The following is a 13,280-nucleotide window of genomic DNA, read 5'->3' on the forward strand; positions in this document are numbered from 1 at the left end:
GTTAGAGCAATATGAGCTACAGGTATAGAATTTATGGGTGAAAATGCTCAGCAGAAAACTGGAAATTGAAGACCCAACTCCCAGGAAGGAGAAGTGGATTACTCACTGGGCTCAGAGGACAATTTCCAAAGAGATGGTAATTGAAGTTGCACGTATGAGTGAGGTCTGATGATAGATCATGGAGAAAGACATGAGTGGGAACAGTTAAAACGTGGGAAGCGGAGCAGCAAAGGAAAAAGAGGGAATGACTGAGTAAGGTAAGAAACGGAATGCAGCTCTTTGAGACTGTAAAGGAAATGGGGGTACAGAGGGGGCCAGTGGTCGTGCGGGAGCGTCAGAGGTTGCACAGAGGTGAAAGGGAGGAGGAGGAGGGAGGCTCGCGGGAGTTGGCAGTCAGCAGTCGAGAAAAGCTCTCTCAGCCATGTGACAGTCTCAGCCAGAAGCTGCCCCGCAGTCACTTTGGGATTCGAAGAAGCGGAGTTAGTTCATTGAGTCAAGAAAGTTGTTCTTGAAATTTGGTAATTAGACGGGACATAATACTTGCACAGTGGTACCCTGTATTCTTCTTAGTGTTGGTCCGCTTTCATTTCCTTCCTGCCTTCTAGACTGAAATTGAGGCTGAGCGCTTAGGTTTTAAGTGCTTGAGTTCCTCAAATAAGGAACACACGTGTCAGAAATGATTGCTTCCTTTTAAACCACACCATCTTTGATTTTCATGGAGCAAGTCCTTGCTTGCCAAAGGGACCATACACTGTTGAAAACTCTGTACATAGAGGCAAACCACTTGTTTTTGTCTGGGCTTGTTTTAGGTCAAAGGTGGATCAGGTACAGGACATAGTGACTGGGAACCCCACCGTCATCAAGATGGTTGTGAGCTTCAACAGGGGGGCCCGTGGACAGAACACCCTGCGCCAGCTCCTGGCTCCCGTAGTGAAAGAGATCCTCGATGACAAGTCCCTGACCATCAACACAAACCCCGTAGAGGTGTACAAGGCTTGGGTGAACCAACTAGAAACACAGACTGGAGAAGCCAGGTAACTGAGGCCGGAAGATGTTGGTTTTGCAGTTGTGTTTTATCACCATTTTTACATGGTTATTATATATACTCTTAAACTCTGTTAAAAGAACAAAATTTAGGGGCACCTGGGTGGCTCAGTCGGTTAAGTGTCCAGCTCTTGGTTCCGGCTTAGGTCATGATCCCACAGTTCATGGGTTTGAGCCCCACATCAGGCTCTATGCTCACAGTGCAGAGCCTGCTTTGGATTCTCTCTCTCTTTCTCTCTCTCTCTCTGCCGCCCTCCACCCCTCCTCCCCGCAGTCCCCAGCCACTGCTCATGCTCTTTCTCTCAAAATAAATAAAAGCTTTTTTAAAAAAGTTTAAAAAAAAAACAAAATTTACTATCCAGAGTCAGTTTTCAATTCAAGATGTTGCTCCCTTTAACATATCCATGCAGGCCACATTCTTGGACTCATCTTGGTTTTGCATGGTATTTTCACATTTCAGTACCAGTTGAGCCCCAAAGCCACAATTTCTGTAATTCTCTGCCTTGGTTCTTCGTCGTGTGTTTCTAAACCTAGACCTAGAAATGGCACACCTCCTCACCTGATGATATGCACTGTTTCACAACTCCCAAGTGAGTGGCTTGCCTGCGTAAGCATTAATAAGCCAGGTGGAATGGGCTTATTCTGGGTGGTAGTTTGTAGATCTAAGCAATCCCGGCTTTTTATTTTCTGCAAAAGGATGCCTTGTGCAATAGTTCAGATACGCACAGAGAATTACATGGATGGTTCTCACGCACTGTCTGTAACAGCAAAAAGTTGGGGAAAGTCAAAATATTTAGCTTTGAGGAATTTGTTAAATAAATGTTTGTATAACACATAGTAGACTAATAACTGTTTGGAATAATGATATATTTTTATTGGTATGGAAAAATGCTTGTATAGTTTTCAGTTGCAGGTGGGTAAAATAACCCACTTTCTATAAAATATATATACGTGTGTATGTACACACACACACACACACACACACACACACACACACACAAATAGGATCTGTGTGGGATGTGCCTAGGCACCAACTCCCTTATATCCAGGCGTATGGAAGGCCCACATACCCAGAATTATACAGTAGTACCTAGAAAGCTATGCATCAAGATGTGAAAAATGGTTGTCTCTAGGTTGGTATTGTTGTTTGCCTATATGCATTTTTTTTTCTGTAAGGAACATACTGCTTTTTTGTCATTGAAGAGATAGAAAGTTAGGTTTATATCATTTGAGTCGCCCGTTATTTTGCCAGAAGAGCCCCAAGAGGGAGCCTGAAGTCCCCCTGATCCACTAGTGACAGAGGGACTGTCTGGGCACGTAGGGCCTCCCCTGTGTGGGTGGAGTCCACTTCACTGTACAAAGCTTGATTGTAGAAACAGCTTGGCAAGGACACAAATGCTTATTCCAAGGCCCCAATTAATTGAAGGCCCTTGTTGTGTTTTCAGCAAGCTGCCTTATGATGTGACCACAGAACAAGCTCTGACATACCCAGAAGTGAAAAATAAACTGGAGGCATCCATTGAGAACCTGAGAAGGGTCACGGACAAAGTCCTGAAATCTATCATTTCTTCCCGAGATTTACTACCGTAAGTTGTACATGTAGCAACGTGAACATTCTTCACTGAAAGTTCTTGAAATGCTATGTAAAAGAAATCATGGCAGTAAAGAGAGGAGTGTTCCCTGATACTGTTTGACTACTTTAAAAGATCGCTTGTGTTTGCATTTTAAATGCACAACTGTTCTCTAAAGAGGGGACACTCAGTTACTATCATCGGTGAAGGTCCTGTGATTCTGTTACCATCTCATTTTATGTTTAATTTTTTAAGACCACTGCTCAGCTTTAGTTGACAGGAACAACTGCTATGTATTTCTTCCTCACTTAGCCTTTTTTCCATTATTTTCTTTTGTCATCTGTTTTACATGTAGTTATGGATTGAGGTATATAGCCAAAGTACTGAAGAATTCGATCCATGAGAAATTTCCTGACGCCACAGAAGATGAACTATTAAAGGTAGATTTTCAAGGGTCATCTCACCCTAGCCTCCCCTGGGGGTGTCAGCCAAAATTACCAGCATACCATTTTGTGAGATTTTTTTTTTTATCTCCTGTATACCTGTGTGTGTAAAAAGTTACAGGTCTTCTGTTTTTAATGACTGTCAAGATTATTGATTATCCTGAGTTTACTTTGGAGATCTTACACATTATTGACATTCTGCATTTAGAGCACTTTGGGGCAATATGGTCTAATCAATTCTATTTCTCACCAAAAATAATTTTGTTAACTATACCAGTAATGGGTGATTCTGTTCACTCCCTTTACCTAACTCCTTTATAAGATTCAGATCAGAAAATAATCTTTCTTGGGAATCGTCAGTAAATACTGACTTCAACTTAAAGGAATCTAAAGCTCTTGAGTTTTTTCTCTTAAAAATAGTCTTTTCCTCTGCATTACCCCAGATTGTTGGAAACCTCCTGTACTATCGGTACATGAACCCAGCTATCGTAGCTCCTGACGGCTTTGATATCATTGACATGACAGCCGGAGGTCAGATAACTTCCGACCAAAGGAGAAATTTGGGATCGGTGGCCAAGGTTCTTCAGCATGCAGCCTCCAATAAGCTGTTTGAAGGAGAAAATGAGCATCTCTCATCTATGAACAATTATTTATCAGAGACCTATCATGAGTTCAGGTGAGAGGGCTCATGGCCTGTGGAGAAACTTGGAAGATGATGAACAAGAATAATGTGTGTTCTGTACACAGAACTGGAGTTGGGGTGAGGGACGGGAGCCTCAGGTGGTGGCGTGCATTTTTTCTGGTTGGCCCTGTGGGGAAAGAGGAGGGGTACTTATGTCTGGGGCTCCCCATCCCACCCCTGTACCCAGTTCCCCTGCCATACTGAGTCATCCCCAGATGTTTGATTTCTGCTGTGGACAAAACGAAATGTTTATTTCTCCTGGTATGCTGCAGGCTGATAGTACTTAGAATAAAAGTCAGAATGGCTGATGTCTTCTTCATTGAACTTAAGAAGATAGTTTTTGAGTTTTTTGTTTGTTTTAAGGAATGTGTCCAGTGAGAAAGAACCTGCTTATCTGCATCAAACACTTTAGTAGGAAATGGAGTATTTGGTTTTCAAAAAGCTAGGAAAATCCAGCTTTTATATTTCTTGTGGATTGTATATGAATATGTCCTATTCTCAAACCTCTCTTAGCAGTGTAAGACTTAATGTCATTGACTTGATATGCATTTCCAAATTATATCCCTAATCTTTCCGTGGGAACATTTTAGGAGTGAGTCTGGTGGGAAGATGTACTCACCCTGAGCTCTCCGAGGAAGCATGTTCAACTTGGCATTTGTTTTTTCTCTTGTTGCCATTTGATTGGTAGTAGGTCATAGAAATAAGACACAAATATGGACTCTTTGACTCCTTACTTGGAAAATTCATTTCCCATTCCTCAGTTTCCTCTGGATTAGTGATTTATCTACTCACAGGTAGTTCATGATCACTGTTCTCTCTTTAGAATTGTGGCCTCTTGGGTGCCTGGGTGGCTCAGTTGGTTAAGCATCCGACTTTGGCTCAGGTCATGATTTCACGGTTTGTGAGTTCAAGCCCCAAGTCAGGCTCTGTACTGACAACTCGGAACCTGGAGCCTGCGTTGGAGTCTGTGTCTCCCTCTGTCTCTGCCCCTTCCCCGCTCATGTTCTTTCTCTCACAAAAATAAATAAACATTAAAAAAAAAAAACAGAGAAAAAGAATTGTGACCTCTTGTGAGAAAACTCCCTCCAAATCCTCTTACTACAGGAAGTTTTGATTTCTCAAGCTGTTAATTTTAGTTCTTCTCACGGATGAATAAAGTACTATTTGTTGCATATCCTTATCTGCTATTACAGCTTCCCTTTACTTCCTTTCTTCTCAGATTATTGTTATCAAACATCTATGGTTCCAGCTCTTCAAAAATAAAGCAAACCAAAGTCCCCCCTCACTTCCTTAAAATTCATACTTTTTCCTCTAACACTTGTATTTATCCTATGTGTTGCTCAGCAACCTGTTAAAGGTGTCAATGTCAAAGCGTAGAAAGACCAACTGTCACCTGGAAACATGTTCTTCCCCCCCCCGCCAACATGGCTGTTTGCCATTTAGCCTCTTCAGCCTTGGGCTGAGAAGGTAGAGGTCTTTTCTGGTATATAAGCCTTGGGTACCTCAGGAGATAAACCAAGGATAATTTCAGACGTACGAAAATTTACTACATTATAGACGAAAATACCTTCTCTACCTGTACAAAGGATCATTCCTAAACCATGATCAGAGCACCTGGCTTTCTTGATGTAAATTTGCTATTGTTGAAAGAGCAGACTTGTTAGACTCTGACTACTGGAGGAATGGGACCCTTGTACGTATTTGTGTGTCTAGCCTTAACAGTCTTTCCCTTGGCCAGCAACCGTTGTTTGGATCAACAGGGAGTGGAGTAGGCTTAACTCGAATTTCTGTCAGGTTGGCAACAGAAGCTCTGAAGGATTATTAGTCCCAGGAGTTTGTGCTATGTAAAGTAGCACATTTGATGAATTGCTTTTCAGATTATTTTCTCTAGAAAGACTTGATTCTTAGATCAAAGATTATCAGTCTCGACTTTTGTGTTTAAATTTCAGGGGCCCCACTTTCAAAATAACATTTTTTTAAATAACCTGCCCCATAATTGGCTTACCCTGAGTCACTAATAGAACCGGGACTCTCTTTCTCTCTGAGTTCCTGTCTGAAGAGCTGGGTCCGACGTCCAGAAACATGGACTCAGCTTCCATAGCTAGGCGCCAGTCTGGAAGATACTATAAGAAATCCTCACGCAACCACAGTTTGGGAGAACAAAGCCCTAATCCTAATTCATGAGTTCCTCAGTGTGGGTTTACCTCAGAAATTTGCACCCTGTCTTAAGAATTTGTTTTTTTTTTTTTTTGTTAGGAAATATTTCAAAGAAGCCTGTAATGTCCCTGAGCCAGAAGAAACATTTAATATGGATAAATACACAGATGTGGTGACAGTCAGCAAACCAGTCATTTATATTTCAGTTGAAGAAATCATCAGCACACATTCTGTAAGTGGGGTTGGAGAAGGGTCTTAGCAGTAGACCCACGGTTCAGACGCCATTATCTTGAAAATGCTTGGTTTTTACCAGACTTAACTGTAAGCATGTGCTAGTAATACTTATACTCTGAATACTAAGAAACCTTTGGTTATTTATTCCCTGACATTTGTACATGGATACAACTCCTTTTCCTAAACAAGTTACGTTTACTTTTTACATGGTATGTTTATTCCCTCTTGTGCATAATAAAACTCCTTCACCCAAACAAGGAAAGTTTACTTCTTACTTAATCCATTGTAAATGTGAAGATTAAGCCCTGAGCAGGGACAGGCCCTAATAGTCCCCCACCCACCAGGGATACACTGCCTGGACCCCCCACACGATTTCTCTCTCCCTTTCAAGAATCTTCCCAGCTTTTCCAGTAAAATTCTGGGACAATGACAATATTCTCTCTAGTGGTGGACGTATAGAGAGGTCAAATAAGCAGGCTGCTTGAGATTAGGCAAGAGGAGACACCGCACCCAACATTAGCCACCTGCGAAGAATCATTTCTTTTGTTCTGGAAAACCCCATTTCTCACAGGCAGTTTCATAGTCTCTGCTATGTCATAATGTCTCCATCCAGATGGCGTGCAAACATTATTGCAATCAGCCATAAAAGGAGCATTAGGCATCTGTTGGGTCAGGGCCTTTAGTTCAGCATGGGAAGCCTTCGATGGCCTCTCAGTCGTTTGAAATAAAAAGGCCAAGCATTGAGAGGTTTCTTTTGTTTTGTTTTGTTATGTTTTTAGATCATTTGGTACATATTTCCTTTTATCCTAAAGGAGAATGTTTTTAAAATAGCTTTGGACCTTGCTACTCCAAAGTCTTGAGAACTTGTTATCAATGTACCCCAGACCTACATTCTTTTTTTTAAGAGATTTTGTTTTTAAGTAATCCCTACACCCAGTGTGGGACTTGAATCCACAACCCCAGGATCAAGATTCATGTGCTTTACCGACTGAGCCAGCCAAGTGCCCCCAGAACGGGCATTCTAACAAGAACCCAAGTTCTGCAGATACATACTGGAGATGAAGAAGCCTGGTTAAGGATACCCCCAGTGTGGATTGTACCCACACCTAGGAGGAAAGCATAACAGATACACAGATCTGAAAGGTCCTAGGTACACTAACAAGTGGCAAGGTGGGCTGCTTAAAATTTCAGGCTTTATTATTAAGCTCTTCCCAGAAACAAAATCCTGAGTACAGGCTTGGAAGAAAGACTGGATCTCCTTTCTATTTCCCTGTTTTACCGCTGGAACAGAGAATTTCCATAAGTGTTTTGAGTGATCCTAAACTAAGGCAGGTCTGAATGACCAGCTGAAGGAGTGAGTTGGCTGATTAAATGAGAGGCTATACTTCTTTGCTCTCTGTATAAACCCTGGAAATCACAAAACGTGTGCAAGCAGCGCAACATTTGTAATGGTAATTTTCTAATGATCAAGTGGTCTCATTCCTGTTTGAGCAACGAGTCTGTTGTCTCTTTTTATGGTAGATAATCCATCTCCAAAAAATGTCCGCATGCTGGCTACGCATTTGCTGAGGGCAGTATCCTCATGCCCATAAAGCGGTGGGGAGTTCTCTTTTAGAATGAGACATTCTTTCCCAGGCATAGCAGAGGAAAAAATGTTACTGTATTAATTTACATTGTTACTCTTTAAGGAGACATGGTCTGTTTTTTTCTGTTAGCAAAAATTTAAAACAGAATCCAATCCTGGGAAATACAGTTTGTGACCAGTCTGGATTTTCCTCACAGTTAGATTGGAAGCAGATGTAATAACGTGGGAGGAAAGTAATTGCAGAGAAAAACTGTCTGTTGACTGTCTGTCTGAAATGAAGAGGTGTCCACAACCAGGCATAACAGCAGTTCACTTGGCCCAGCCTGTGGGCACATGCTTGCCACTTGTCCTCTAAGGAACACGTAGAACCTCCAAACACTCTTTAAAAAGACATTTTTGAGAAATGTGCATGTTCTGTAATTACCAGCCTAAAGGGTAGAAGCTAGGTGCCTAAATTTTCACTCTCCAGAGAAAGCAGCCACGTCAGCTGTCCTATCCCCTCAGAGAACAAGGACATAAATGTATCCATCTTACTTTGTTCTGTCTCTAACTTACTTTCCCCCAAAAAAATAGATATGCTACCCTTCCAGATTTTACTGTGACATTATATCACCTCTATTACTTGTGTAATGTCTTCGCTTGCCTTTGATCCTTGTGGGGATTAGGTACCTGAGGAAACACATCTGGGCCTCAGGCCAAGGAACCGTATGGTCATTTCTGCCATCCCTACCCTTGAAAGATCTTCAATGCCAGGCAGATTAAAATAGCTAATAGTGGTGATTTTTTTTAATATCCATAGTGTTTGATTACTGCATAATTTTTCCCTGAAGAGATAAGGAAATGCCTTTCCGGTTTGTTACCAGTGTTAGCCAAGGGACTTCTGCCTCATTTTAGGCTTTTTCCTCCCCAACTTTGACCTTTCCTATAAAGGCGGACTGGAGCACAGGGGTCGAAGTAGAAGTAGAAGGCTGTTCCTTGGCACACTTCACATAATCTTGCTAAAAGATGGTTTGTGAACACCTTTCACTAAGCTACAGTTTCTTCGTGTGGAATAGGCACGTCCCTTTGAGATAAAATTAAAAACTGTGTCACCTCCCTGAGGTCTCTGATTTGAATAAATGTCAGACTTGTGGGGCACCTGTGTGGCTCATTCGGTTAAGCATCCGACTTCAGCTTAGGGCATGATCTCACGGTTCGTGGGTTCGAGCCCCCCGTCTGAAGCCTGCTTCGGATTCTGTGTCTCCCTCTCTCCCTGCCCCTCCCCCGCTTGTGCTCTTATCTGTCTCTCAAAGATAAATAAACATTAAAAAATTAAAAAAATAAATAAATGTCTGACTTGTAATTAAGATTCAAATGATAGGGGTCCCTGCTTGGCTCATTCAGGAGAGCACACGACTCTTGATCTCAAGGTCATGAGGTTGTGGCCCACGTTGGGCATAAAGCTTACTTTGAAAAAGTAAAAATAAGATTAAAACAATATGAGAAGAAAATTATCTTGGAAAACTGGAAAGGGAACTTGATGTAAAAATGGTAGCACTTAAGAATTTACTTTTATTTGTGTGTGTGTGTGTGTGTGTGTTTATTGCTTTATTGCTTTAGCTCCTGCTGGAACACCAGGATGCAATTGCTCCTGATAAACAGGACTTGCTGAATGAATTGTTGGAATTGCTGGGAGAGGTTCCTAGTGTGGAATCTTTTCTTGGTAAGAGCTTCTTCCTTCTGCTTATCCTGTGGTTGACATTTAGTTGTTTAGTTTTCCTAGTCTAGATCAAAAAAAATCTTAATATTCAACTTTATTTAAAAAGATAACTACAGGGGCGCCTGGGTGGCTCATTCAGTGAAGCGTCTAACTCTTGATTTCGGATCAGGTTGTGATCTCACAGTTTGTGAGATCGAGCCCTGCATCAGGCTCTGTGCTAACAGCACAGAGCCTGCTTGGGATTCTCTCTCTCTTCTCTCTGTCTGCCTCTCTCCAACCCCTGCCCTCACCATGCTCGCTTGCTCGCTCACTCTCTCTCTATCAAAATGAATTTTAAAAAGAAACTTCAAAAAAAATAAAAGCCTCTCGCTGTATATTAGAATTTTTTTTTTTATGAAGACCATTATCTCCTGTACAACTGAGCCTTTCCTGTAAACCTTTATCTTGGGTTGCTGACGCCACCATCACAATGAGCAAATGGTAAGAGTAACAATGTTTTCTTTCTACAGGGGAAGGAGCAGTTGACCCCAATGACCCCAACAAGGCAAATACACTAAGCCAACTCTCAAAGATTGAGATCTCCCTTTATTTGACAAGCAAGTACAACATAGGGGACGGTGAAGCTGTTGATGGCCAGAGCCTCATGATAAAGTAAGTTTGGGGCTTAGCGGGCACATGTCTCCGATTATGCATCTTCAACTATGCAAGTTGAAATAGACTGAATCCCCAAATCATTTTAGTATGTCTGAATATTAAAATACATTATTCATCAAACATCACACCAAAGGATAATACAGTACATTTAAAAGGGAACAAAATACAATTTGTAATTTAGTTTATGATAGTTTATAAAGGCTATTTTTTGTTTGTTTGTTTGCCATGGAGCAGTTTTATTTCTTTCTTTTAAGAAACAAAGTGATTGATTCTGCCTGTAAAAATCCTTAGGTAACTGAAGGGAAATAAGTGTTTCAGAGTGGTGAAAAGATTGGCAAGGAAGTGCCTTAAACCAAATTTAATGTCTGGCATAAAATATCTACAGAAAAGGCACACACATGGTAAGATATCCCACTGTCATTTGATTTATTAACTTGGTTTCCTATTAAACTAAGCCTGGATATGTTTACCAGCTTTGACTTACACCCTACTTCCTGCCCAAAGATTTCAAATGAAGCATCCACACTTTTAATTTCTACCGCATTGGTTCCATCAAGCCTTCTTAGATATCCCACACCAGTCCTTTACATAAAGAATGAGAAAGAATGAGGTACATCACCGTAAATCAAAACACCATAAACCAAAATGCTTGCTCAGCAACCAATATGGCTTTTAAGAACTTATGTAAACAGGGGCGCCCGGGTGGCTCAGTCGGTTAAGCGTCCGACTTCAGCTCAGGTCACGATCTCATGGTCCGTGAGTTTGAGCCCCGCGTCGGGCTCTGGGCTGACAGCTCAGAGCCTGCTTCCGATTCTGTGTCTCCCTCTCTCTCTGCCCCTCCCCCATTCATGCTCTGTCTCTCTCTGTCTCAAATAAATAAACGTTAAAAAAAAAAAAAAAAAGAACTTATGTAAACAAAAGGACGCATATTCTATGAGTGATGTGTTGGAGTGAGGTGGAGAATGGACGTAGAAAACGGTGACCAAAGTGGAATACTTATGTATTTAAATAATACTTGACACATTACTTCCAAGTTACACGTCCAGAGTTCTGACATGGTTTTCATTTGTAACAAGAGCTTTCTGTTCTGCCGCTGACATGATTCAAACAGCGCTCATTTCCAGTTAATTTTTTCCCAGATATTCACACTCATCCATAAAAATGGTGGGGGGAGGGGGGGGAGGAGGACTTGTTCATTGTCCTGTGCTGCAATGTGTGCTTCTTCTAATTAGGCTTGATTATTTTGTCCTCAGATCATCTAAGGCTTCATGCATTCATGTAGCAGATCTTTTGAGGACCCGTTCTGTATCCGTGGCCCTGGCTTCACGCTGGGGAGACAGCAGTAAGAAGCCATTAGCAGTCCCTGCTTCCCAGGGGTCTAAAGTCTGAGGGTGGAGAGTACAGCTCAATGGCAGGACAGAGGCCAAGCTGCAGAACTCTTACACAATCTTGGCCTCTTAAGAGTTGAAGGTACTTCCTTAGACTGCTGATTACCAACTCATATTGAATTTGCAAAGAGACAACACAGGGCAGGGCAACAGAGATGGGGGAAACTATGCAATCTGTTCCCTGGGTTCCTCTGAGAAATTGCCAATTATAAAGGTAACTGGAAATGTAGAGACTGTGTGGTTCTGCCATGCAAATTAAATTAGGCCAAGTATCCTGTGATCTCATATGCTTTGTCCTTAGAAGTAATGGGAAGAAATGTTTTCATAATTGGTTTTGTCTGTTAGTTGAACATCATTTTCTAAATGCATTCAACTCACTTGAATGCGTTAATGAATGGAAATCACAAAGTGGGTAGTGTAAAATACCACATATTCTCAATATCATATATTTATATATATTTATACTTGTTTCTGAATGAGCGTCGATGGGTCTGCGAAATTTTGGAATTGATTTTAAAAGCAAAACCATAAAAGTCAGGTATGTTGGGCAACCATATATCTTAGCTAGGGAAACCTGGTCCATTGTCCTACTTGCATCAGCCCTTGGATGGCCCTGTCCCGGCTCCCCAGCACGTGCTGGAAGCAAATGCTGTCTGCTCCTTTAACCGCCATACTACGTAGAACCAGTGTTTTTTTTTTTTTCTTATTGTTGTAAAATACACGTAACATAAAATTTACCATTTTAACCTTTTAAAGTATACAAATGAGTGCCATTTTGTACATTCAGAATGTCACACAACCATCACAACTTTCTAGTTCCAGAACTTCTATTAATCAGTCATTCCCCCACTACCCTCAGGGCTCTGTAGGCCCTGCTCCAGCATCCCTAGTGCTTTCTGTCTCTATGAACTTGTCTTTTCTAGACATTTCATATAATTGGAATCATACACTACGTGATCTCTTGCATCTGTCTTCTTTGACCCCACATAATGTTTTTGGCCGAATAACATTCCCTTGTATGGATACAGCACATTGATCATGGACATTTGGGTTGTACCTTTTGACTATTGTGAATAGTATCGCTGTGACCATTTGTGTACAAGTATTTATTTGAACACCTGTTTTCACTTCTTTTGGATATAGACCTAGGAGTGGAATTGCTGGGTCATAAGGTAATTCTAAGTTTAGCTTTTTGAGAAACTGCCAAACTTTTTTTCATAGTGGCTTTACCGTCTTGTATTTCCACCCCCAAGGTATAAGGGTTCGAACTTTTCCACATCTTCACAGACACTTATTTTCTGTTTTATGTTGTTACAGCCATTCTAGTGCATATGAAGTAGGATCTCGTTGTGATTTTGATTTGCATTCCCCTGATGATAAATAATGTTGAGTTGTCCTTGTCAGCCATTTGTGTACCTTCTTTGTAGAAATGTCTGTTCAAGTCTTGGGCCTGTTTTTTGGTTTGTCTTTTTTGTTGCAGAGTTCTAAGAGCTCCTTCTATATTCTAGAGAGTAGACACCTGCCAGATTTATGACTTGCACATATTTTTTACTCCTATGGGTTGCCTTTTTATGCTCTTGGTAATGTCCTTTTATGCACAGAAGTTTTTTAACTTGATGAAGGACAGTTTATTTTTTGTTGTTGCTTGTGCTTTTGGTGTCATGAAATGAGAAATCATTGGGGCACCTGGGTGGCTCAGTTGGTTGAGCATCTGTCTTGAGTCTTGGTTTCAGCTCATGTCATGATCCCAGAGTCATATCTCTCCCTCCCTCCCTACCTCCCCCCCCCCCCCCCCCTCCCTCCCCCCCCCCCCCCCCCCCTCC

General features: G+C 41.5%; 1 protein-coding gene across 4 annotated transcripts in view; it reads left to right on the plus strand.

Annotated features, from left to right (window-relative positions):
- The window catches only part of IQGAP2 (IQ motif containing GTPase activating protein 2), a 294,952-nt gene that overhangs the window by 260,229 nt on the left and 21,443 nt on the right, over window positions 1-13,280 (plus strand). For all 4 annotated transcript variants that reach the window (XM_049649666.1, XM_049649667.1, XM_049649668.1 and 1 more), the window contains 7 exons: window positions 810-1,034; window positions 2,490-2,630; window positions 2,971-3,055; window positions 3,502-3,734; window positions 5,997-6,129; window positions 9,316-9,418; window positions 9,925-10,066. In XM_049649666.1, the coding sequence (XP_049505623.1) occupies window positions 810-1,034; window positions 2,490-2,630; window positions 2,971-3,055; window positions 3,502-3,734; window positions 5,997-6,129; window positions 9,316-9,418; window positions 9,925-10,066 (1,062 nt within the window). The remainder of the gene's footprint in view (window positions 1-809; window positions 1,035-2,489; window positions 2,631-2,970; window positions 3,056-3,501; window positions 3,735-5,996; window positions 6,130-9,315; window positions 9,419-9,924; window positions 10,067-13,280) is intronic.

This window comes from Panthera uncia, assembly GCF_023721935.1.
Source record: "Panthera uncia isolate 11264 chromosome A1 unlocalized genomic scaffold, Puncia_PCG_1.0 HiC_scaffold_17, whole genome shotgun sequence".
In the NCBI taxonomy this organism is placed as follows: Eukaryota; Metazoa; Chordata; class Mammalia; order Carnivora; family Felidae; genus Panthera; species Panthera uncia.